Source organism: Bos mutus, unplaced genomic scaffold, assembly GCF_027580195.1.
Source record: "Bos mutus isolate GX-2022 unplaced genomic scaffold, NWIPB_WYAK_1.1 CTG207, whole genome shotgun sequence".
Lineage (NCBI taxonomy): Eukaryota > Metazoa > Chordata > Mammalia > Artiodactyla > Bovidae > Bos > Bos mutus.
The window spans coordinates 192,958-217,018 of NW_027219526.1; the positions used below are offsets into that span (position 1 = coordinate 192,958).

General features: G+C 63.8%; 1 protein-coding gene across 3 annotated transcripts; it reads right to left on the minus strand.

Moving 5' to 3' along the window:
• Nucleotides 1-65: 65 nt before the first annotated feature.
• Nucleotides 66-12,918, minus strand: DGKQ (diacylglycerol kinase theta). Of its 3 annotated transcripts, none has more exons than XM_070366769.1 (23): nt 12,514-12,918; nt 10,795-10,874; nt 10,114-10,213; nt 9,677-9,762; nt 9,482-9,607; nt 9,126-9,279; nt 8,979-9,050; nt 8,780-8,880; nt 8,476-8,696; nt 8,297-8,387; nt 8,143-8,197; nt 7,982-8,043; nt 7,553-7,703; nt 7,200-7,238; nt 6,507-6,622; nt 2,460-2,611; nt 2,211-2,359; nt 1,953-2,131; nt 1,656-1,756; nt 1,411-1,557; nt 1,163-1,274; nt 723-800; nt 66-502 (listed from the first exon to the last, which is right to left on the minus strand). In XM_070366769.1, exons 1-23 carry the CDS (start codon nt 12,785-12,787, stop codon nt 401-403), a joined length of 2,748 nt encoding a protein of 915 aa, XP_070222870.1. In that variant the 5' UTR covers nt 12,788-12,918; the 3' UTR covers nt 66-400. The 3 variants fall into 3 exon arrangements, with proteins under 3 accessions (XP_070222870.1, XP_070222869.1, XP_070222871.1); XM_070366768.1 differs by having other exon boundaries at nt 723-875; XM_070366770.1 differs by lacking the exon at nt 1,411-1,557 and having other exon boundaries at nt 723-875.
• Between the last annotated feature and the right edge of the window lie 11,143 nt (nt 12,919-24,061).

Here is a 24,061-nt window from a genome sequence, read left to right on the forward strand (position 1 = left end):
TGGCCCACCCAGCTTCCTCAGGGCCTGCCTCTCCCAGCCCAGTCATGCCAGGGTCCCCGCAGAACTCCAGACTGGGCCAGCCAGACACCACGTGGCCAGGGAAGCCAGTGGCTGGGGTGTCCCGTGACTGCGCTGGGCACCCCCAAGGCCCAGAGAGCCAGCTGCCCTGCAGGGGTGTCTCGGGTCACTGCTGAGGTCTGGTGCTGCCCAGCTCAGGGGCCCAGAGGTGGCAGAGGGGCCCCAGGGGGTGCGTGTCCTCCAAGACAGCGACTTGGGCCCCAGGGAGCCCCGCACCACCCACCCAGCAGTCTCCACGTGGCATGGGGAAGAGACAGGAAGGCCAGAGGCTAGGGCTGTGGGCACATCTGTCCGCCGCTGACCACTGCTCCAGGACACACCTCTACTTGGGGTCCCCCTCAGGGGCCGGCGCCCCATCTGCTCGTGCATCCTTGGCGGGCCCCGCCTTCCTGGGCTTCTGCTTCGCCTTCCTGAGCATGTGGACCTGTCCCAGGGCACACAGGGGCTGTCACAACCCAGGCCACCTGGCCACAGGTCCCAGAGCTGCCACCACCGTCTCAGCCAGTTTCACAGAAGGGGACAGAGTGGTGGCTAAGGGCTGGCCGCCTTATCCGGCCCCGTGACCTCTCAGGGTCAGAGAAGAACCAGCCATGGCTGGACTGCCCACCAGCCACAAGCCCTGTTCCCAACCCACCCTGATGTACCTTAGGGCCCGCAGCTGAGATGATCAGGTGCCCGGGAGCCTGGACCCAGGGTTCACCATCCACCTGCACGGGCGTGGCCTTGAGGAGAGTGACGCGGAAGTAGGACCCCTGGGCAATGCGGATGCCCGAGCGCAGGCCGCTCTGGACCTGGCCCTGGTGGAGGGGGACCAGGCTCAGCGGGCCGCAGGCGGCACCGAGGGCCTGGTCTCCAGCCCCCACGCTCCCCGTGTGCACCTCCCGGGCCTGGTCTCCCGGTCCCTACGCTCCCAGGGTGCACACCCCGGGCCACTGTCTCCATGCCCCCATGCTCCCCGTGTACACACCCCGGGACCCTGTCTCCAGTCCCCACGCTCCCTGTGTGCACACCCCAGGCCCCGGTCTCCCGGTCCCCACGCTCCCTGTGTGCACACCCCGGGACCCGGTCTCAACCCCACACTCACCATGTGCACAACGCCCGTCACCCCCACCACCTCCAGCAGCCCGTCGTCCATGCGCGGCTTCTCGAACCTCGAGTCGCTGTCGGAACCCCACAGGTCGGCCCCTGAGCCCCAGCTGCACGAGAGGGAGGGGCACAGAGGTCAGAGGGAGGCTGGACAGGAGGGCGGGGGCCAGAGCCTGGGAGCCCTATGTGTGGGGGGCATGCAGGTCAGAAGGAGGTTGGGCAGGAGGGCAGGGGCCGCGTGGGCACCTGGGGATGTTGATGAAGATGAGCCCCTCGATGCTGGGCAGCTCCACCTCCTGCTGCTCCACCTGGAGCCGCAGGGCCCTGTGCAGGCTGCGGGAGTGGCTGATCTTCTGCAGCCCGACCCGCACATACACGCCCTTGTTGTGGAACCTGGCAGGGGACTCAGCGTCACAAGGGGCCCCAGCCCCCGGTCATAGCTGCTGAGCCCCCAGGAAGTTCCGGGCAGCCCGCGCTGCCCTTGCACTAACCTGCTTGTGAACTTGCCGGGCTCCTCCTCCCGCGCCTGGTGGAAGTCCAGGCTCAGCTCTGCGTCGATGCCGATCCCACAGTAGTTACTCATCTGCACGATCTGGGGCCAGGACGTGTCTCCCTTGGCCCCTGTCGACCCCCAGGGGCTCCCAGCTTCCCGCAAGTCCAGCACCCATGACCCTGCTCTCAGCTGCCCATCCTGGGAACCGCACTCGCAGCGACACTGGGGCGTGGCCCGGATGAGGACAGACTGCCTCCCACAGGGCACCGCGCCCTCGCCCGGGGCATGCCGGTACCTTGGGGGGCTCTGCGTCTGCCTCGCTGTCCTCCCCACAGGCAGACTCGTGAGCGTCCAGCAGGATGGTCCAGCGGTCCACGAGCACAGCATCCGCCTCGTCCACTGACAGCAGCACGGAGAACGGGTCCTCCCCGCTGTAGCCCGCGCCCCAGCGCAGGACCCGGCCCAGGTCGTTCCCTGGGAACCACAGGACAGGCTGCCTCCACACCGGCCCCGCGCGCCGGGCCCCCCGCCCCCGGCAGGCCAGCGACCCCACCTGTGCCCAGGGGCAGGATGGCTACAGCAGGCTCCGGGCAGGCCAGGTGGTGCCGCAGGTCCTCCAGGGCGGCGAGTACCCAGCCCACAGTGCCGTCCCCGCCGCACACCAGCACCCGGAAGCAGGGCACTCGGGAGAACACGTGGAACCTGGCGGCAGGGAGACAGGGCATGTCCGCCACCACCACAGACCAGTGGGGCTCGGCCACCCCGGGGCAGGGGGGTGCCCCGCGCCTCCAGGTGTGCTCACCCAGGCAGCGGCCCCCCGTTGGTCAGCTCAAAGACCTGGTGGGGGTTGAGCAGCTTCCGGAAACTGCAGAGCAGGTCGCGGCCCTTGAGTCCTCCACTCCTGGGGTTCACAAACACGAGCAGGGGGCGGCAGTCTGGGGCCAGCTTCGTGTGCTGACAGATGCGGGCTGTGTCAGGGGCTGCGGGACGGCCCCTGGGGGAAGCCGGGCCTCCCCCAACCACAGCCCACCCCCCACGCCTGTCTGGGGCCAGCCTTCCTTGGGAGGGAGGCCATGCGGCCACCCCCGGCAGTAGAGAGAACACCCACAGACCACTGGCCAACGGGCAGGGAAGGTGCCTGCAGCCCTGAACCGATGGCCATGGCGCCCCCTGCCATGATGTGTCTTCAGGCCCCACCCCCGCCTGGCCCACGGGCCCATGAGTCCAGGCAGGAAGCCCACCAGGACCCACCCGGCAGTCAGGAGGGGCACATGGGCACAAAGGGCCACCCCACGCCTCACCCCAGCGACAGGTGAAGGCCCTCCCCACACAGGGCAGAAACAGCACTTGAGAGCGCGGGTCCCCAGCTGGTGGGGGAGGGGGCTGGGGCTCCACACGGTGGGGGAGGGAGACTAGGGGCTCCACACGGTGGGGAGGGGGCTGGGGCTCCCACGGTGGGGGGGGCTGGGGTCCACACGGTGGGGGGGGGGCTGGGGCTCCACACAGTGGGGGTGGGGCTGGGGTCCCCAGCTGGTGAGGGTGGGAGACTAGGGCTCCCACACGGTGGGGGAGGGGGGCTGGGGCTCCCACACGGTGGGGAGGGTGCTGGGGTCTCCACACAGTGGGGGAGGGGGCTGGGGCTCCACACGGTGGGGAGGGGGCTGGGGTCCCCAGCTGGTGGGGGTGGGGGCTGGGGCTCCACACGGTGGGGGAGGGCCTGGGGCTCCACACGGTGGGGGGGGCTGGGGCTCCACACGGTGGGGGGAGGAGACTAGGGCTCCACACGGTGGGGGAGGGGGCCTGGGGGCTCCACACGGTGGGGGAGGGGCCTGGGGTCTCCACACGGTGGGGAGGGAGACTAGGGCTCCACACGGTGGGGGGGGGGCTGGGGCTCCACACGGTGGGGGAGGGGCCTGGGGCTCCACACGGTGGGGAGGGGCTGGGGCCCACGGTGGGGAGGGAGACTAGGGCTCCACACGGTGGGGGAGGGGGCTGGGGCTCCACACAGTGGGGGAGGGAGACAGGGGCCCACACGGTGGGGGAGGGGCTGGGGCTCCACACGTGGGGGGGGGGCCTGGGGTCTCCACACGGTGGGGAGGGGCTGGGGCTCCACACGGTGGGGAGGGGGCTGGGGCTCCACACAGTGGGGGAGGGAGACTAGGGGCTCCACACAGTGGGGGTGGGGCTGGGGTCCACACGGTGGGGAGGGAGACTAGGGGCCACACGGTGGGGGAGGGGCTGGGGCTCCACACAGTGGGGGAGGGAGACTAGGGGCTCCACACGGTGGGGGAGGGGGCTGGGGCTCCACACGGTGGGGGAGGGGGCCTGGGGCTCCACACGGTGGGGGAGGGGGTGGGGTCCCCAGCTGGTGAGGGTGGGAGACTAGGGGCCCACACGGTGGGGAGGGGCTGGGGTCTCCCACACGGTGGGGGTGGGGGCCTGGGGGCTCCACACGGTGGGGAGGGGGCTGGGGTCTCCACACGGTGGGGAGGGGGCTGGGGTCCACACGGTGGGGGAGGGGCTGGGCTCCACACGGTGGGGGGGGGCTGGGGCTCCACACGGTGGGGGAGGGGCTGGGGTCCACACGGTGGGGAGGGGGCTGGGGGGCCCACACGGTGGGGAGGGGCTGGGTCCCACACGGTGGGGGAGGGGGCTGGGGTCTCCACACGGTGGGGAGGGGCCTGGGGGTCCACACGGTGGGGGAGGGAGACTAGGGGCTCCACACAGTGGGGGTGGGGGCTGGGGTCCCACGGTGGGGAGGGAGACTAGGGGCTCCACACAGTGGGGAGGGGCTGGGGCTCCACACGGTGGGGGGGGCCTGGGGCTCCACACGGTGGGGGGAGGGCCTGGGGCTCCACACGGTGGGGGAGGGGCTGGGGCTCCACACGGTGGGGAGGGGCCTGGGGTCTCCCACACGGTGGGGAGGGGCTGGGTCTCCACACGGTGGGGAGGGGCTGGGGCTCCACACGGTGGGGGGGGGGCTGGGGCTCCACACGGTGGGGGGGGGGCCTGGGGTCCCCAGCTGGTGGGGGTGGGGCTGGGGCTCCACACGGTGGGGAGGGGCTGGGGTCTCCACACGGTGGGGGAGAGGGCCTGGGGTCTCCACGGTGGGGAGGGGGCTGGGGTCTCCACACGGTGGGGGGGAGGAGACTAGGGGCTCCACACAGTGGGGGTGGGGCTGGGGTCCACACGGTGGGGGGGGAGACTAGGGTCTCCACACGGTGGGGGAAGGGGCTGGGGGCTCCACACGGTGGGGGAGGGGGCCTGGGGTCCCCAGCTGGTGAGGGTGGGGGGCTGGGGGCTCCACACGGTGGGGGAGGGGCTGGGGTCTCCACACGGTGGGGGAGGGGGCCTGGGGTCTCCACACGGTGGGGGAGGGGGCTGGGGTCTCCACACGGTGGGGAGGGGCCTGGGGTCTCCACACGGTGGGGAGGGGCCTGGGGTCTCCACACGGTGGGGAGGGGCCTGGGGTCTCACACGGTGGGGAGGGGCCTGGGGTCTCCCACACGGTGGGGAGGGGCCTGGGGTCTCCACACGGTGGGGGTGGGGCTGGGGCTCCACACGGTGGGGAGGGGTGCTGGGGTCTCCACACGGTGGGGGTGGGGGCTGGGGTCTCCACACGGTGGGGAGGGGCCTGGGGTCTCCACACGGTGGGGAGGGGGCTGGGGTCTCCACGGTGGGGGGGGGCCTGGGGTCTCCACACGGTGGGGAGGGGCCTGGGGTCTCCACACGGTGGGGGAAGGGGGCTGGGGTCTCCACACGGTGGGGGAGGGGGCCTGGGGTCTCCACACGGTGGGGGAGGGGGGCTGGGGTCTCCACACGGTGGGGGGGCCTGGGGTCTCCACACGGTGGGGGGAGGGGCCTGGGGTCTCCACGGTGGGGAGGGGGCTGGGGTCTCCACACGGTGGGGGAGGGGGGCTGGGGTCTCCACACGGTGGGGGAGGGGGGCTGGGGTCTCCACACGGTGGGGGAGGGGGGCTGGGGTCTCCACACGGGGGGGAGGGGGGCTGGGGTCTCCACACGGTGGGGGAGGGGGGCTGGGGTCTCCACACGGTGGGGGTGGGGGGCTGGGGCCCCCGCCACAGGGGCCGCTGGGTGACGAGGGACAGACAAGCACAGACACCGTGGGCAGTGAGGGCACTCGGCTCTGCCGTGGCTCGAGGCCGTGGGTGCACTGAGAGCACGTGTGAGCCCCTGGACAGGGCGGCCTGCAGGCAGCACTCACCTGCTCGCCGGGGCAGGCAGCTGCCAGGGGAGAGGGCCAGCAGGACCCACCTGTCTCTGGCCACAGTGCAGGCGGAGGATCCCCAGGAGGGCCTGCGATCTCCACGCCCTTGTCTGGACGGTTGGCCAGGGCAGCAGAGACCAAAAGGTGTGGCCCCCCAGCCACAGCCTGAACTCTTTGTGCTGTAATTCTGCCTGACCTGAGCTAGGTCGGGGGCCACAGACACCCTTGGTGATGGGAGGTGCCCCTGGCAGCCAGCAGGGCTGAGGACCAGAGGTGGACCAGGGCACAGGGCAGAGGGCAGGGTCCGGGGCCCTGCTGGGACTTCAGGACAGCACCACCTACTGAGGAGGCCCAGGGTTCGAGCAGGGTCTGGGGGCCTCCAGGGCAGGGCAAGCGGGGCCAGGGCCCACGACCGCACCAGGGCTGCCCGCTCAGTCACACACGTGACAGCCTGAGAACATGCGCCCTGCAGGGCCGGCCAGCCGGGGTCAGGTCAGACCTCAGCCCCTCCAGAGGAGTGAGCTGGCCTTGCAGCAGACATCTGGACTTTGCTCCAACGGCCCAAGATAAAGACAAACCACATGGGAGCCACACCCCCAGGCCCGCCTTGGCGCCACTCACCAGCACCTCCGGGAGCACCAGGGCAGTCAGTGGCCGGCCACGCACAGCTGTGTCCCTGATCAGCATGTACAGCCGCTCGGCCTCTGCAAAGCATGCCACGTCCAGCACCACGGCACCTGTGGCGGGTGGGCGGTGAGCTCGGGTGCCTGTCTGAAGGTCCCGGCCCCCACAGTGTCTTGGGCCAGGGCCCCAGCTGCGGGGGAGTGACCCCAGTTCTGACCACGCCTACTTTGGGCCAGCCTGTCCCAAGGCACACATGACTCCTTCCCCTGGGGGAGGCCTTCAAGGATGGCTAGGCTCAGAGACGGGAGATGCTGGGTGGATGGAGCAAGGCTACTGGAGGTGGGGTGGGGCAGACACACCTCAGGGCCCACGGAGCCATGGAGGGTGCTGGGAGCTGCTGTTGGCCCCCAGGGGGGGAAACATGCCCCACGACACTGTCCTGCTGGGGAGATCTAAAGTTTCCCAGGATAAACGCTGGAACCCGAGCAAGACAGGCTGTGGTGAGAATGTTCTCCGCACCTCAGTCACGTTTTAGCAAAAGCCTCACAGCTGGGAGCCAGGAAACAAACACCAAGGTTCCCCTACCCCGGGGGCCCCCAACGAGGTGCAGCCAGAGGGCGGGTCTGCCCCGCCTGCTCTGGGGGTGACCTTGACCAGACCTGGCCTCAGTCTGCATCTGCGGTGGCTCACCTTGGGCGGAATACACGTGGCTCACGGTCACCAGGGCAGCTGCAAAGATGGGGGGACTGTGACTGGACGCCGGAGACCCGCCCCCAGGGCCTGTGGCCACCCAGCCTCCCAGACCAGAGAGAAGCTCTCTCTCCCAGAAGTGCCGCCTACTTCAAGCACCGGGCAGCCCCAGGGCCCAGATCAGGAGGCTCAGAAACCCTCCAGAGGAAGTAACAGGCCCTGGGCCTCAGACGTGAGGACAGAGATCCTCTTGTCAGGAACCATTCTGGCACGTGACTGGGGGAGCGGGGAGCAGGAGGGCCCCCCTCAGGGCTCCTGGCCTGCCCCCAGGGAGACAGTCCAGGCAGGCGCACCTTTGCTGGTAACGGCCTCATCCAGCAACCTGCGGTACTCCTGGGGGGACAGGCCTGGCGGCAGACCGCCCACAAACAGAGAGACGCGCGGGGCCGGCACTCTGCTCTCAGCCACGTAGAACCGCGTCTGGCTCATCTGCCGCAGGGACGTCTGCAGGGAGGGGACGCTGAGCGGAGCACCAGGGACACCCCCCACTTCTCCCACAGGGGCCAAAGGGGAGACGTCCTGGGCCAAGAGCCCCCAGAAAAGGGGAGGACAGGAGAGGAGGGACACACGGGGACGTCGGGAGGGGAGGCACTGTGGGCCAGGATGGCCAGCTGCCGGCCAGCGCGGACTTGGTGTCCTCAGGGCAGGCTCCCCCTCTACAAGGGACAGGCCATGCCCCAAGGCTAGCGGCTCCCCGGGAGCCAGTGGCCGCACCCACTGACCTGCCGGATCTCACGAAGCCGGTCAAGCAAGGGCTCCTCGTCCGCCAGCACCGTGCGCTGGACTGCGGGGTTGAGACGCCACCGTTAGCCCCAGACACCCAGGTGTCCTGGAGCCCCTGGGCAGACGCGGTCAGGGCGTGGGCTACAGGCTCCCCCCTCACCTTGTCTGCTGCCCATGAGCACCTCCACCAGCTGGAAGCCCTCGGCCCCCTCGGCCTGCGGGGGTACATTTCAGGGTATCAGGCCTGGATGGGACCCTGCCACCCCAAGACTTTGGCAGGGAGGGCACATGGGTGGGGCGGGGCGGGCACACACCTGCCGTCCGAGCAGCGGGAGGACCTCCAGCACCACGCTGCGGGCAGTGCTCTGCGGGGTCACACGGATGGACACGTAGGCCACACCCACCCTGCAGGGGACACGCTCAGGAGCTGCGGAGGCAAAGCCCGCACTCCTTCCCCCCTACCCGCCACGGCCCTGCTGGGACCTGGTCTCACTTGAGCCAGGCCGGGTAGATCTTCAGGATCTCCTGGGTGCGGGGCAGAGCACGGAGGACCCAGGCCTCGGGAGCCGCTCTGCCGCCCTCCTCCTCAGCGGGCCCAGCGCTCCAGACCCTTCCCGCGGCCGCGGTGTCGCCAAGCTGCACAGGCGTGGGGAGTGCCTGCAGCTGGAAGCCCTGAGGGTCCTCGGAGATGTAGTAAGCCCGCAGAGCCGCCTCCTGTGAGAGGGGAGCAAAGGTAGGGCCTGCTGGGGCCAGGCCTGTGGGTGCCCGCGGTCCCCCACAGCCGGGCGCCCTCTTACCAGCACCTCCTGGCTCCGGGCCAGGCGCGGGACCGTGACTGCACGGAAGTGGTTTCGCTGCATCGCGTCGCTGCCGTCAAAGATCTTCAGAGTCTGCTTGCCTGGGCCGCAGGGGAGTGCGTGCAAGTCCGTGGAGTGAGGGCCGGTCGGGGGAGTCGGGCTCGGGATGTGGGAGCGGGGGCAGCCAAGGGGCACTTACCGGACTCAGGCGTCCCCACCTCTCGGCCCGGGCCAGCGGGGACGCTGCCGTCGGCGCTGTCCTCCCCGTCCCCTGCGGGAAGGTCACAGCCGGCCTCAGTCAGGGCCCGGCCCCGCGCCGGCCACCCCTCCCCGCCGCCCCACTCACCGGGCTCCGGCGCCGCGCTCTCGGGGATCCGAAAGCAGTGCATCTTGCTGAAGTTTCGGGACAGGAGGCGCACGCACGCGGGGGGCAAGACCAGGGTGCGCAGGCGCCCGAAAGTGCACTCGGGGGCGAGCGCCGCGGAGCAGACCGAGTGGGCCTGCAGGGAAGCGGGTGCGGCTCGAGCGCGGGGCTCCGACGCAGAAGGCCAGGCGGACCCACACCGAGTGCCCCCAACCAGAGACCTGAGTCTACCCTGTACCCTCAAAGGCCGGAAGGCAGCGCGATCCAGACGAGCTGTTCCCAAGACCCAGACCCCCGCGCGCCAGCCCCGCCCCGCAGAGGCCACGCCCCGCGCCCACCTGGATGCCGCACCACTCGCAGCGCACGCCGGCCGGCACGTCCGAGGAGCCGCAAGTCTTCCGACAGAGCTCGCAACGCGCGCCGGACGGCAAGGTCCCCTCCCGCCAGTGGTGGAGGTGCGCGTCCTACGGAGAGCGCCGTCAGCGGCTCCTCAGGCCGCGCTCCCCGGCCTCCCCCAGGCCCCGCGCACTCACGTGATCGCGGTGCCCGTCCTGGTGGCACTGGCGGCAGTCGCTGCAGGCGAAGGGCACACAGTCGGGGTGAACGTGCAGCTCACACACTGGGGGGCGGGCAGGGTTAGGGGGCCTCTGGTCGCTGCCCACCGACCCTGCCCGCCCCCTGCTCGGGCCGGGGTCTGCCCCTCCCCGGACCTCACTTTCCTGAATGTTTGAGGGCCCGTGATGAGAGACAGGAACCACCCCCCAACCCCCACCCGCGGCAGGATGGGAACCAGCTTCTCTGCGTCTCTCCCGCCCAGCCCACCTCTGCACGCAGGGGGCGGCCCTGCGATGCCCCGCACCCACCTCCCCGCCCCCCACCCCAGACCTGCGGCCCCACCGCATGGGGCGGGGCCGCCCGGGCCGCAGAGACCAGGCCCCTGGAGCGGGGCCAAGCGGGAGGCTGGCGGTACCTTCGCAGCGGAGGCCCGGCGCCTCCAGGCCCTTCCGGCACACGGAGCAGAACCTGCGCTTGTAGAGCCCCCGGGGGCCGAAGCAGTGGGCCACCGGGACCTGGGAGGGACAGAGCTTGGCCTCAGCCTGGGTCCCCAAGCCCCCCTTCCTCTGCCCAGGGAGCTGCCATCACCAGCCCTGGCCCCTCAGTCCTCCCGAGCCCTGCTGACGGGGTGCTGTGTGTGCCTCTGGGCCCCTCTATGCTCCCAGGGGATCCTGCTGGGGACCAGCCGGCATGCCGACTCCTCCGTTCCTTGTGCGGGACTGACTGGGGCAGCCCCAGGGTGTGACCTCAGACAGCCCCTTCTGCAGCTCAGGCCCAGCTGGCCTGGCCCAGGCCTGACCCAGCTGCACAGGTGCTGGCCACCCCCAGGCCTGTTCCCCTTGCTGATACATTTGGGGCCAGCTGGATGGAGTACAGGCCTAGGGAAGCCCAGCCACAGGCTGCTGGGTACCAAGAACCCGGGAGAAGACAGGGTCAGAGCCCTGGGGAAGGGAGGCCCCCTGCTGCCCTGGGAGGGGCTGGGGACAGGGATGCAGTGCGAGGAGGCACTCCCAGCCCAGCCCCCACCACAGGAGCTGGGCCCCCAGACCCTCTGCGCCCTCCCCCCAAAGGTGCGGCTGCTGAGCTCCATACGCACGCGGACCAGGCTGGGAGCCACGCTCGTGCAGGGGGTCTTCACGTGCTTCAGGCACTTCTCATGGGACATGAAGTTGCAAACTGTGGGAACGAGAGCCCTGTGAGTTGGCCCCTGTCCTGCCCAGGAATCAAGAGACTCCAGGGCTTGGCATGCGGGAGGGAGGCCACGCCAGGGCAGACAGCTTATCACAGTGGGCCCACCCTCGCACCTTCCCAGACCTTCCTGAGCCTAAGCCCTGGCCATCAGGGTAGGGAGAGAGCGTGGAAACAGCCTGGTCCTCGGCCCCACCCCCGAGAGCTGAGTGAGGAGCAGCCTGGTGGCTCTGGCCATCTGGGATGACCATGTGCTCTCGTGTCCTGAGCGGGCCCTGTCCACCCCCCACCCCCACCCCCGACTCACAGAGGCCCAGCTCCTTCCAGTCTCTACTGGCAGTGGGTAGACAGGCAGGGACTTGGCCAGCTCCTGCATCTCTGCCTGCCCCTAGACCAGCTTCTCCAGGGACACCCTTCTCTCGCTCCCCACAACTGCATACACCCCTAATTACCCCTCCCACACACGAGGTGCCTGCCCAGACCAGAGCTAGTCTGACGGACCAGGATGCCCTGCCCAGAGAGGTAGATGGCCCAGAGGCTCCAGGGCGTGAGCTGTGCTCACAAGGCCCACAGAGGCAGCAAGGGGGCACCCTCCCTCCTGGGGAGGCATGCAGCAGGGTGAGGGCCCGCCTGGCACAGCCTCGGAAGGCGGCAGCTCTGGACAGGTGGCGCTCAGCTTCCTCCTCTGGCCTACAGAGAGAGCCCCTGCCCCTCACACATCCTGGGTGCTCCCTGGCAGGGGAAGGTGCTCTTCCTCCCACACCCTTGCCAGGCCTCTCTGCGTGCCGAGGTCACCAGCTCACCCTCCGGAGCTGGGGAGAGTGTCTGCACATCACCCCCATTTCCCTTACGTAAGCTCCTTCACGCCTCAGACCTAGCACCCACTGGCAGGAGGTCCTACCTCTAAGGGGGACCGGCTACTTCCCTGGCAGGTCCTCCACCCAGACCCAGCCTAGCCTCCTCAGCACACCAGGCCCCAGGCCCCTCAGTCCCCAGAGCCACGGGCCTGTCTCCCTGGGCAGGGCAGAGGCGCCCCGCCCCGTCCCGTCCCCTGCTGAGACGCGTGTGTCAGCCGCCCAGGAGCCGGGAGGACGGAGCGCCTCCCCGCCCGACCAGGCTCGCTTGGCGGCTGGGCTGGGGCCCTGTCGGGGCACGTCACACTCGGGGTGGCAGGCCTGGCCCAGCTCCCTGGGAGTCTGAACCCGGGCAGCCCTGTGGGCAGCAGCACACACCCAGGAGAGAGCAGACCAGCAGCAGCCCTGGGGAGCCAGTGGCCCAGGCCAGACCTGCTTGGCCACGCTGCTGGCCCTTGCACCTGCCCAGGGTTGGCTGGCCTCGTCCCCAGTCACTGCACCGGCCCTGCGCGGCTGCCGCGCTCTTCCCTCACCCGGTTCCAACCCAGGTGAGGACGCCCAGGGAGCGGTTCTTTCCCTCATCGTCCTGGGGAGGGGCCGCGGCCGCTTGACGCCCCCAGACCCCGCGAGGAGCTGGTCTTCATAGCCTCCGCAGGGAGGTCTGGGCCTGGCAAGCTCCTGCCCCGAGGGCAAGGGGCTCTGTCCCGGGGAGGCCCCTGCTGGAAGTGCAGAGAGCAGGGGGTGGGGTCCGCGGTGGGGTCTCGGGCGCTCACCGTCACACAGGATGCCGGCAAGCCCCCAGATGAAATCGGAGCAGAGGTGGCAGAAGGTGGGCTTGGTAAGCGTCACCTTCCTGAAGCTGTGACTCGGCGCGGCGGGCCCTGGGGGCCTGGAGCCCGACCGCTCCGGCCCCGACCCCGGCCCGGACCCCGGCCCCGATCTCGAGCGGCTTCCGGCGCCCAGCTCCGGGCTGGAGGTCGGGCTGCCAGGGCGCGGGGAGCCGCCGCCAAGCCAGCCTCGGGCCCCGGGCTCGGCCGCCGCCGCCATCCCCAGCCAGGGCGGCCCGAGCCCCGGCGGCGGACGACTGCGGGCTGCGCGCTGTGGGCAACCGGGGCTGCCGTCCCCGCGGTCCCTGCGGTCCCCGCGGTCCGCGCCGGGCTTCCGACTGCGCCCGTGCTCACTGCGCAGGCGCGCACCCGTGGGGCGGGGCCGGCCCGGGGAAGGGGCCGGACGGGGTGGGGCCTGCTGAGTGGGCGGGACCTAAGCGGGGCTGACCCGGGGAAGGGGCCGGATGGGGGTGGGGGAGCCTGCGGGGTGGGCGGGTCCTTGGAAGGGGCCGGCCCTGGGAAGGGGCCGGTTGGGGTGGGGCCTGACGGGCGGGGGTGGGCCCTGTGGGTGGGCGGGGGGTAGGCGGGGCCGACCTGCGGAGCCGGGGAGCCGGTTCACGACCTGGGTCCGGCCGGCGGGTGGATGGGTCGGGTGGTCCGACGAAGCAAGCACAAGACCTCCACACCACCGACGCAAGGTGTCTGCACCTGAGGGGCTCAGGCGCGTGCCTGTGCAGACGGACTCCTCCCACCGGCCCTGGGATCTTGCCCGTTGTTCCGTGCGACCCGGCAAGCGTGCGGCACAGCCCCAAGTACTCAGAGTAGGGCCTGGAAGGGACCCCATGTGGAGTCAGAGGGGCGGGGAAGGTGTTGGTGTCTCGGGGGGGGTTGTTCCCAGGGTGAGGTCCTGGGCCCCAGTCTGGGTGTGCATGGCGGAGGATATGGCCGTGGGTCTGGGCGGGCCGGCCTCCCGCGTGCTCCCACCAGCTGTGCGTGGGCGGCTCTGTCTGCAGGGTCTTCGGAGACGCGGACGCCGGCCCCCGTCCTTATCACCACAGGTCTCCCAGCCAGCGCTGGCCAGGGCCTTCAACCCAAGGGGACTCTGCTGCCCCGCCCGTTCGCGTGTTCTCCTTGCAGGAGGAGCACCCTCCTCATCTTCCCCTTGCGGAGCCCAAGGGTTTTGCCTCCTTCCATCCGGGCGACCCAACAGGTGACCCTACCCCAGGCCTCCTGGAGACCAGCCCCCCACCGCACTCCCAGTTAGGGCAGTGAATCCCAGCCCTCACCCTGCCCCCAGCGTTGTCTCTGGGATGTGTCGGGGTGGTGTCCACAGAGGCCACCCGCGCTCCAGAGTTCCTGCCCCTGTGGGCCTGACGGGGGATTGTCACCCAAGTTGCCAAGATGGGCGTCTTGGGCCAAGGGGCTTCCCTGGGACCCGCCTGGCTGCCCTCCATCAAGCCAGACCCCTGCCTGGCAGGGTGAGCAAGGGTTGCAGGAGGAAAACGGGCACGGAAGCAGCCAGGGGAGCAATGTCCCGGGAGAGGGCGCAGTAGGGAGGAAATGCCCGGAAGAGTGCTGGGCCAGCTGGGAGGGGCTACCGGGGCAGGAGACTGGGGAGGGGCGGGGGCGGGGCGGGGCAGGGCCGGGGCAGGGGCGGGGCGGGGCGGGGACCGGCCCAAAGAGGGGCACACTCCTGGGTTGCTGGGGCACTCCTATCCTGTTAGAGCACTGGGCGCCAGGCTGGCATCCCTGCCCCCTTGGGCAGAGTTCTGGGGCAGACAGACAACAACAAACTGAAAAATGGGCCGGGAAATGCCACTTAGTGGTGCCTGGCCACGGATGGAAGGAGCCAGGACTGAGCTACCCGGACAGACATCCAAAGGGGCAAAGAGGGGCAAAGCCCTGGGTGGTGACGTTGCAAAGGCAAGGACACCCCGCCCCAGGGCTCCGCAGACCGCCCCTGCGTCCTGAAGCATGTAGTTCATGCAGGACTCCCCCCTCCCCACAACCTGAAGCCTTGCCTGCCCCCTCCTGTCCTCAGCACCCCTCAACCTATGAGAAGCAGAGGTTTCTACTGAAGCCCACCCCCCGTAATCCAAACCAGCTGACTCCCAAGGACACAGAATTTCAGGAGGTAGGTTTTCTATTTGTGAGAAAGTGGGGAAAGCAGGGAAAACATCTTGAAAAGAAAAATTCACATCCAACCATTTCTGCAGATTTCAACTGCTTTCTGATCCAGCATATTAAATAAAATGGCAAACACACTTCTGTCACACCGTCCTACGACCTTCTTAGAGTACCTTCCAAAATAATTAGCAGCTTCTAGTTGAAGTTTCCCCTGGAGAAGGGAATGGCAACCCACTCCAGTATTCTTGCCTGGAGAATCCCATGAACAGAGCAGCCTGAGGGCTACAGTCCATGCGGCTGCAAAGAGTCAGAGAGTCAGACACAACTGAACAACAAATACTTCACTACTTAGACAAAACTTAAATCTAAACCTTTGGTACTTTTAAAATTCTGGACAGGCAGCTTCAGCAACAGATACTTATTTGTCTTGGTTCTAGAGGCTAGAACTCGGAGATCAGGGAGCTGGCGTGGTGGGTTCACGTGAGTGAGTGTCTGGCCTGTAGACACCATCTTCTGGCTGACTTGGGGAGCAGAGGGGACACTAATCCTGTCGTGGTTCAGTCCGTTCAGTCGCTCAGTCATGTCTGACTCTTTGCGACCCCATGGACTGCAGCATTCTAGGCTTCCCTGTCCATCACCAGCTCCCGGAGCTTTCTCAAACTCATGTCTGTTGAGTCAATGATGCGATCCAACCATCTCATCCTCTGTTGTCCCCTTCTCCTCCTGCCTTCAATCTTTCCCAGCACCAGGGTCTTTTCAAATGAGTCAGTTCTTCTCATCAGGTGGCCAAAGTATTGGAGTTTCAGCTTTAGCATCAGTCCTTCCAATGAATATTCAGGACTGATTTCCTTTAGGATGGACTGGTTGGATCTCCTTGCAGTCCAAGGGACTCTCAAGAGTCTTCTCCAACACCACAGTTCAAAAGCATCAATTCTTTGGCACTCAGCTTTCTTTATAGTCCAACTCTCACATCCATACATGACTATACTGGAAAAATCATAGCTTTGGCTAGATGGAACTTTGTCAGCAAAGTAATATCTCTGCTTTTCAATATGCTGTCTAGGTTGGTCATAGTTTTTCTTCCAAGGAGTAAGTTCTTTTAATTTCATGGCTGCAGTCACCATCTGCAGTGATTTTGGAGCCCCAAAAAATAAAGTCTGCCACTGTTTGCGTTGTTTCTCCATCTATTTGCCAAGAAGCAATGGGACCGGATGCCATGATCTTAGTTTTCTGAATGTTGAGTTTTAAGCCAACTTTTTCACTCTCCTCTTCCACTTTCATCAAGAGGCTCTTTAGTTCTTCTTCACTTTCTGCCATAAGAGTGGTGTCATCTGCACATCTGAGGTTATTGATATTTCTCTTGACAGTTTAGATTCCAGTTTGTGCTTCATCCAGCCTGGCATTTCACATGATGTACCCTGCATTTAAGTTAAATAAGCTAGGTGACAATATACAACCTTGACGTACTTCTTTCCCTATTTGGAACCAGTCTGTTGTTCCATGTCCAGTTCTAACTGTTGCTTCTTGACCTGCATACAGATTTCTTAGGAGGCAAGTCTGGTATTCCCTTCTCTTCAAGAATTTTCCACAGTTTGTTGTGATCCACACAGTCAAAGGCTTTGGCATAGTCAGTAAAGCAGATACTTGGTTTTTTGATGATCCAGCAGATGTTGGCAATTTGATCTCTGCTTCCTCTGCCTTTTCTAAAACCAGCTTGAACATCTGGAAGTTCACTGTTCATGTACTGTTGAAACCTGGCTTGGAGAATTTTGAGCATTACTTTGTTAGAGTGTGAGATGAGTGCAATTGTGCAGTGCTTTGAGCATTCTCTGGCATTGCCTTTCTTTGATATTGGAATGAAAACTGACCTCTTCCAGTCCTGTGGCCACTGCTGAGTTTTCCAAATTTGCTGGCATATTGAGTGCAGCACTTTCACAGCATCATCTTTCAGGATTTGAAATAGCTCAACTGGAATTCCATCACCTCCACTAGCTTTGTTCGTAGTGATGGTTTCTAAGGCCCACTTGACTTCACATTCCAGGATGTCTGGCTCTAGGCGAGTGATCACACCATGGTGGTTATCTGAGACGTGAAGATCTTTTTTGTACAGTTCTTCTGTGTATTCTTGCCACCTCTGCTTAACATCTTCTGCTTCTGTTAGGTCCATACCATTTCTGTCCTTTATTAAGCCCATCTTTGTATGAAATGGTCTCTTGGTATCTCTAACTTTCTTGAAGAGATCTCTAGTCTTTCCCATTCTACTGATTTCCTCTGTTTCTGTGCAATGATCACTGAGGAAGGCTTTCTTATCTCTCCTTGCTATTCTTTGGAATTCTGCATTCAAATGGGTATATCTTTCCTTTTCTCCTTTGCCTTTCGTGTCTTTTGTTTTCTCAGCTATTTGTAAGGCCTCCTGGGACAACCTGTCGTGGGGCCCCACCCTAATGACCTCCAACCCTGACTATCCCCAAGGGCCCAGCCCCAGATACCATTCCATGGAGGCTAGAGTTTAATCAGTGGGGAGTCAGTGTTGTTTAAGCCAGCTTGTGGCGCTTTGTGCGGGAACCTAGGCAAGCGACAGAATACAGAGACCTGCCAGGTGTCCCAACAATTCTTTTTCTAATTTTATTTATGTTATTTATTTTTGACCGCACTGGATCTTCATTGCTCTGCACAGGCTTTCTCCAGTTGCAGTGCACAGGCTCCTCATTGCGGTGGCTTCTCTCGCTGCGGAGCACGGGCTCCAGGTGCGTGGGCCGCAGTAGTCGCAGCACACCGGCTTAGTCGCCCCAGAGCATGTGGTTCCCAGACCAGGGATGGAGCCCATGTTCCCTGCGTTGGCAGGCAGGTTCCCATCCTCTGCTCCGCCAGGACGTCCTCTCCCAATGCCTTGTCTTGAGTCCCACTGCAGGCCTTTCTGTTGCTGCTCACGCTTGGGGGCATGTGGGGGTCTGCTCTGCGTCTCTGTGCTATCACTCAGACCCATGCCAGCAAGCTTGAGTGTTGGCCCCAGACTTTGGCTGTTATGGAAAATACTTCTGGAAACATCCTCATCTGCGTGTTTGGATACACACATACACATGCCCACCTGTCTGTTGAAGTAGAACATGCCATATTCACTTCTAGAAGAAAATCCCAAACAGCTTTCCAAAACTTCACACAAAAATAAAGGTTCATACTCCTACCAGCAGTGCAGGAGCCTTACCAAGCCTGGACAGCGTCAGCCTTTCTGGCAAGGGTGCAGAGTGTCCACGTGGCTCTGGCTCTTGCCCTGCGGCATGGCAAGGGAGGCCTGCACCTCATAGGACTTCTGTGCCATCTGCAGCACTTCCTGTGAGGCATGGTTAGATGTCTTGGTCACTTTCTATTAAGACTCCTTTTCTTATTGATTTGCAGGAGTTCTTTATATATTCTGGAGATGGCTCTTCTGTTGGTTACAGTCAGTTCTCAATATTCTCAAAGTCATGCTCTATGTGGTCTCCAGGAACTCTGACTCAACTTTCCTGGATCATAGTGTTTTCCCCAACTCGAGCGCACTGTTGCTGGCTTGGCCACACTGACCCCGCAGGCAGCACTATCGTGTGGCCTGGACGGAGCCCGCCTGGCACAGGGGCTCCACAATGGGGCCCGTCTGGCCTCCTGCATGCAGGTCACTGGGTGCAACAAGCTCTCGGCCGGGGCCACGAAAACCGCAAAGTCACCCCCAGAAGCACGAGAGCGGAGACACGCACCACAGGGGCAGGAAGACGGCTCCTCTGGAAGTGGGGGGAGCACTGCTCCCGCGGCTCTGCTCACGTCCATCTGCGGTGCCCTCGCTGGCCCCCCAGTGCCGATGGCGCGGACAAGCGGGGCCTTGCGAGCAGGCGGGCTCGCAGAGACAGGACCTGGGAATGTTGGGAGGGGCCCCGTCTGCACCCTCCCCTCACCTGGCTGGCCCTCCAGCCACTCGGTGGTGAGCGATCTTCTGTGTTTCCCTCTCGGCCAGTCATCAGCCTCTGCCTTCTGGGGAGGGCCTCTGCATCCTGCTTGAGCACTGCCCACACCGAGGCCGAGAAGTGCCCAAGACCCAGGAAGAGGGCAGTGGGCGGGAGGCACGGTGCCTATCGCCAGATGGCCGACACGTGACCGGGTCAGTGTGGGGCTGGGCCTGCACAGGTTCGGGGTAATCTGAAGTCGATGGGACCCTAACTCAAAAAAGGCAAAATCAGTTTGATAACATTAGAAACATACTTATTTAGAATGTGAAGAAAAAAATCACAAGAAATCAAACATGAAAAAAATCAAGAAATGGCACAAAACATCACAAAATCTAGAGAAAGACAACTGTTACTCATAACTGCCTGCTACCCCACTGTGATTCTTCTCTCATCCACGGTTTAAAAGTGTTTGGGGCTGCACTGACAGCTTACAGGATCTCAGTTGTCCAACCAGGGATTGAGCCCAGGCCCTGGGCAGTGAAAGCTCTGGATCCTAACCACTGGACCACCAGGGAATTCCCTCAGCTGCATTTTCTTATTGTCTCTCTTTATAACAGTATCATAGTCCAGGGAGAAAAGAGAGAGATAATTTCGTCCCTCTGGCATAACTGATCAGAAAACAGTGATGGCCACTTTGGGGGCTTATTTGCATATTTATTTTTGGTTGTGCTGGTGTTTGTGCTGTGCTCTGGCTTTCCTGGTTTTGAGGAGCAGGGGACACTCTCTAGCCACAGCTCGTGGCTTCTCACAGCGGGGGATCAGTTGTTGTGGAGTAGGGCTCTAGCAGTTCTGGAGCTCTGGGTTAGGAGTCGCGGCCCACAGGCTTCAGTCGCTCCGAGGCACGCGCGTCTTCCAGACAAGGGCTCGAACCCGGATCCCTGCATTGGCAGGTGGATCCTTATCCACTGTACCACCAGGGGAGTCCTGTGGCTGCTATTTCACAAGACTTTTCCTTGACGAGTCATTACTGATTGTATCATGTGAACAGTTAAGACTGCTGAAACACCTGGAGAGAACTTTGTCAACTTCTCTCATCTGTAAGCTGGGAAGCCTCAGGGCTGTGTCCTTTCTTGGGTTGTGACTAATCTAAATGCCCCCGCAGACCTGACGGAGCTCCTTACGTTATGTCCTTGTCGCTGGCAGGCAGGGGCCTCGGTATCTTGTGGATGTCAGTATTTCCTGTTAAGTCAGCTGATGTTTAATCCTCTCCCAAAGGTGGTGTGATTCACGCCTTCCTGCTGGGCAGCTGCGATAGGAGTTCCTGGAAGCTGTTTTCTACTCCAGGATGTCTGGCCGTGACTTCCCAAGCAAGTGGCTTCCCCACTGACCCCCAACTGATGTTCCCACAACCAATTTCCCCTTGGCCAGACCCCCAGAGTGCCCCCCAGGACCACTCCAGCCAGAGGACAGTGTGACGGGGCACCCGAGAGAGTGTGCGAACCACCATGGTCACGTTGTCTTCATTTAGCAAGTTTTAAAAAAATTTTTTTATTGAAGGATAATTGCTTTACAGAATTTTGTTTTCTGTCAAACCTCAGCATGAATCAGCCATAGGTGTACATAGATCCCCTCCCTCTTGAACCTCCCTCCCATTTCCCTCTCCATCCCACCCACTCTGGGTTGATACAGAGCCCCTGTTTGAGTTTCCTGAGCCATACAGCAAATTCCCATTGGCTGTCTACTTTACATATGGCATTTAGCGAATTTTACAAAGCCTCGTGGGCATGTGGCTGAGGCCCTGTGTGAACCCAGGCTGCTGCGTGGACCTTCCCTGGTGCCTCTGTCCCTCCCTGCCCAGTGCCACGCAGTCCCATTGCTCCGGTGTCACGGTCCAATCTCGTCCAGCAGGAGCCCCTGTGTGTGTTCAGGCTGTGGGCAGGTCCACGTTCCCGCCCAGTGACCGAGCCCTGTTCTCAGCATTCTGGAGCCCGAGGCCCCCTCCTCCACCGTCAGAGCCTCAGCACGACATCTCTGTTCGAATATTTGTGCCCAGGGTTTGTTTTAATCACATGTGGTAAAGTGAGGGAGACACTGCCTCTGGACGAAGAATTTATTATTCACACTGCTTGAGAGAAGGGGCAGCCCGTCCAGAGTAGAGGTTTGGGTCAGGAGGCAGAAGCGAAGAAAGCGTGGCCCAGCGCCTTCGCAGGGGGTTGCAGGAAGGAGAGGCGAGCAGCACGGGACCACGGAGGAAACTCGGGGCTGGGCGGCTTGAATGGCTCAGGCCGGCCTGAGCGCGGGCAGCCCCTGGCTGTCCACTGCCAGCCTGGGGGCGACTGGGGGCACAATGAGGCACCGCATGAGTGCAGGTGAAGGGCCCACTGGGGTGAGGGCTCTGGACCCGTCTGGGAAGGGGGTGCAGTCCTGGGGGGTAGCCTCTCCAGGATCAAGGCCCCAGAGGCCAGAGCACCAAGAACACAGGGAAAGTGAGACAAAGTCGCTCAATGCGGCCGACTCTGCGACCCGTGGGGGTTCTCCAGGCCAGAACCCTGGTTCCCTTCTCCAGGAAAGAACACATGAAATGAGCGAAAATCGTCAATACAGTCAGAGATTGATGGGGGCAGATCAAAGCAAACCGTTCTTAGCTGCTTGAGACAGAGGCCGGGCTCATTTAAGAGGGAAAACAGACTTCTGTTTAAGAGAAAGAAGAAGCGGAAAGGCTGCTGGTGCCGCTTCCAGGGCCCCTGGCCCTCTCGCCAGCCAGAGGCAGGGACAAGAATCCTAGCAGAAAAACGAATGAATAAATAAATGAAGAAGGAGAAAAGACTGAAAGGAAAAAACCAACCTAAGGGCATCGAGGGGAGAATGAAGCCTAATTCAGCCTGTTCTTTTCCCAGGAAAATTTCAGGTGGAAAAAGCACGCCATGCCGCAGTGGTCCTGCTGCTGGGCCCCACACCCGAAATTCTACAGCGTCAGCGCCGAGGCCTCAGCCGCCAGCAACCAGCATGATTTCCTCTCCCACCACTGGCTCCACTCCCAGGGACAGCTCCACTGCTCCAGGCTGCCCAGGGCAGGCCTGGCCCTGAGCCCAGGACCAGAGCAGCGCCCTCCTCCAAGCACAGGTGAGGCCTCACCATGGCAACGCCCTCCTCCAAGGACGGGGAGGGACACACAGATCCAGCGTCTTTCAGTCTCTGTTGGGTCTGGGGGCAACGCATTCCCCCCCAGACCTCCCAGCCACCTGGGGGACGACCGGAGTCTCAGTGTGGGCATCCCCGGACTTGCGAAGGGAGCTTCCAGCCACACCACCCGTCCCACCCTGTGACAGGGCTCCACGCAGCCCCGCTGCCCTTGGCCCTCAGCCCTGGTGACGGAACGAATCCAAGCTCAACCCACCAGCAGCGGGCCCCCCGAGTGGCCTGTTCCCACACAATCACACTGTCCAAGCATCGCCTAAAACCCCCGCTTAGGAGTGAAGGACTTTAGGACTCTCTGGTCTCACACGAATACACTGAAATCCTGCACGTCTCCAGGCGCACGAAGGCCACGCACGGGGTCAGGGAGAGCTGGTTCTTTCGGGCTGACACACACAAGGGTCAGTCTCACAGCCTGGCCCTGAGGGCGCCCAGAGGGCTGAGCTGAGACACAGACGGGCCTCCTCGGGCAGCCTTCTCCAAACTCCAGTCCAGCAAGTGGGCCTCCAGGCGGGTCTCTGTCTCGTTCCAGGCCTGAATCTCCCTTTATTCAAGCACCTTGGCCAACTCACCCCCATGCCAGCTTCTAAAGCTTTCCACTGCCCTTTCCTCTGTTAAAGGGGACGCGTGCTGCTGCTGGGCACTCGAGATGCCCTGCACGTGGGATTCTTTAATAATGCTCCTCTGCTCTTGGCCTCCCCGTGTGGGCCTGCCTCTTTTCTCTGGGGTCTGTGTCCTTTGATCTAACCACGCCTGATTGAAACAAGTCCCAAGGACAGAGTTTAGGGCAGTCTTCAGGAGGCTTTCTCTTCTGAAGTCCCCACGGGGCCTCTGTCATGTCAAATCTCCCCCCGACAAGGACATTAGGGCCCAGTCAGATAATCCAGGATCATCTCCTCACTGTAAGACCCTTAACTCAATCGCAGCCGCGAAGTCCCTTCGGGCAGCAGCTCCACTCAGGGCACAGGGCGGCCAGCCACCCGCACACCGCTGTGCCCCTCGCAACTCCTGGCAACTGTGTTTAGGGGCTTCCGTCTCAGGACCTGTCTCAAGCCTCACGAGCGCTCTTGTGTGTGGGGGTCGCTCTCCATCGGGTTTGCGGACGACAGACACTTCTGCCACACGTTCTTCCTTCCCATGAGGATCCCTGACCCCCTGGAAGGACACCAGTTACCATCAAGGAGGGTCGGTGGTGACGAATGTCCTCGGAGCTGGACCCTGGGAAGTGTCTCTTTTGACCTCGTCTCAAAGCACACTTTTTGCTGGGTTTAGACGACCTGGCTGACAGCAATCGACTTTGTTTTCCTTTCCCTTCCTCTGGCTCTGGTAGCTTCTGATGGAAGCTCGGTGCTCTTCTCGCTGTCTGGCTCTTTGAGGTAAGGGGTCCTTTTCTCCTCCAGCTGCGTTAAGGCTCCCCCTCTGGCTTTGCCATCTGCACTTCACCTGGACGCTTCTGGGTTCTGCTGTCTTTGTCCTTCTCCTCCGGCTGCGCAGCTCGGGTCCATGCAGTGGCTGGATGGCGTCGGTCACTCTTGGAAAGTGATCAGCTCCTCTATGTCTTCACCCCAGGGGACAGCAGACAAGGGTGGACTCCGGGCGGGCTCTGCTGTCGAAGGAGGTCAATGTGGGGGCCGGAGGCCCCTCCCTGAGCCCCGAGGTGTCTGGTGGAGGAAGTGAAGTGGCACAGAAACTCGCAGTGTGCGTGTGCGATTCGAAGCTGAAACACTTACACTGCTGACCCCACCTCGCCCAACACACAGGCCAGGCTGCCCAGCCGTCCACAGAGATGTCCGCTGCACTTCTCAAAAGCAGTGTAGACCCCGGACCACCCCGGTTGCTTTACAACAGCTCCTCTCTCAGAAAAACCGCAGGTCCCCACGCAGCTCTGGCCAAATTCCTAAGAGCCACTAGCCCACCTTCCAAACGGGTCCACATCTGGTCACCTCCCTGCACCGTCCAGTCGTCGCCGTTTCAGCCATGGAGCAGCTACCCGGCCGGAGCGTTAGGCTACTTCCCGGCCAGCGGGACGACCTTCCGAAGCCTTGACACGACCCCCCAAGCGCTTTCCAAGAGCCGCCCAGTGCCCGCCGCGCGCGCGGGAAGGGACGCAGGGGCTCGGTTCCCGCCGCCGGAGGGGAAGGAGGGGCGCACACGGCCGGGAGGGGCTCCAGACGGGGGAGCAGGGCACAGCCCTCGGCCTAGAGACGCGCTCTAGCTTCCGACTGCGGGCGCCCACCGCCCGGGACCGGGACTGG

Bases quoted from the DNA above. Each gene is read 5' to 3' on its own strand.
- DGKQ (XM_070366768.1), bottom strand. From the start codon at position 12,787: ATGGCGGCGGCGGCCGAGCCCGGGGCCCGAGGCTGGCTTGGCGGCGGC. The intron at 8,697-8,779 runs GTAAGAGGGCGC...CCCCTCTCACAG, and splicing joins CCCGGAGCCAGGAGGTGCTG to GAGGCGGCTCTGCGGGCTTA. The intron at 2,612-6,506 runs GTGAGTGGCGCC...CGCATCTGTCAG, and splicing joins TGGTGCTCCCGGAGGTGCTG to CACACGAAGCTGGCCCCAGA.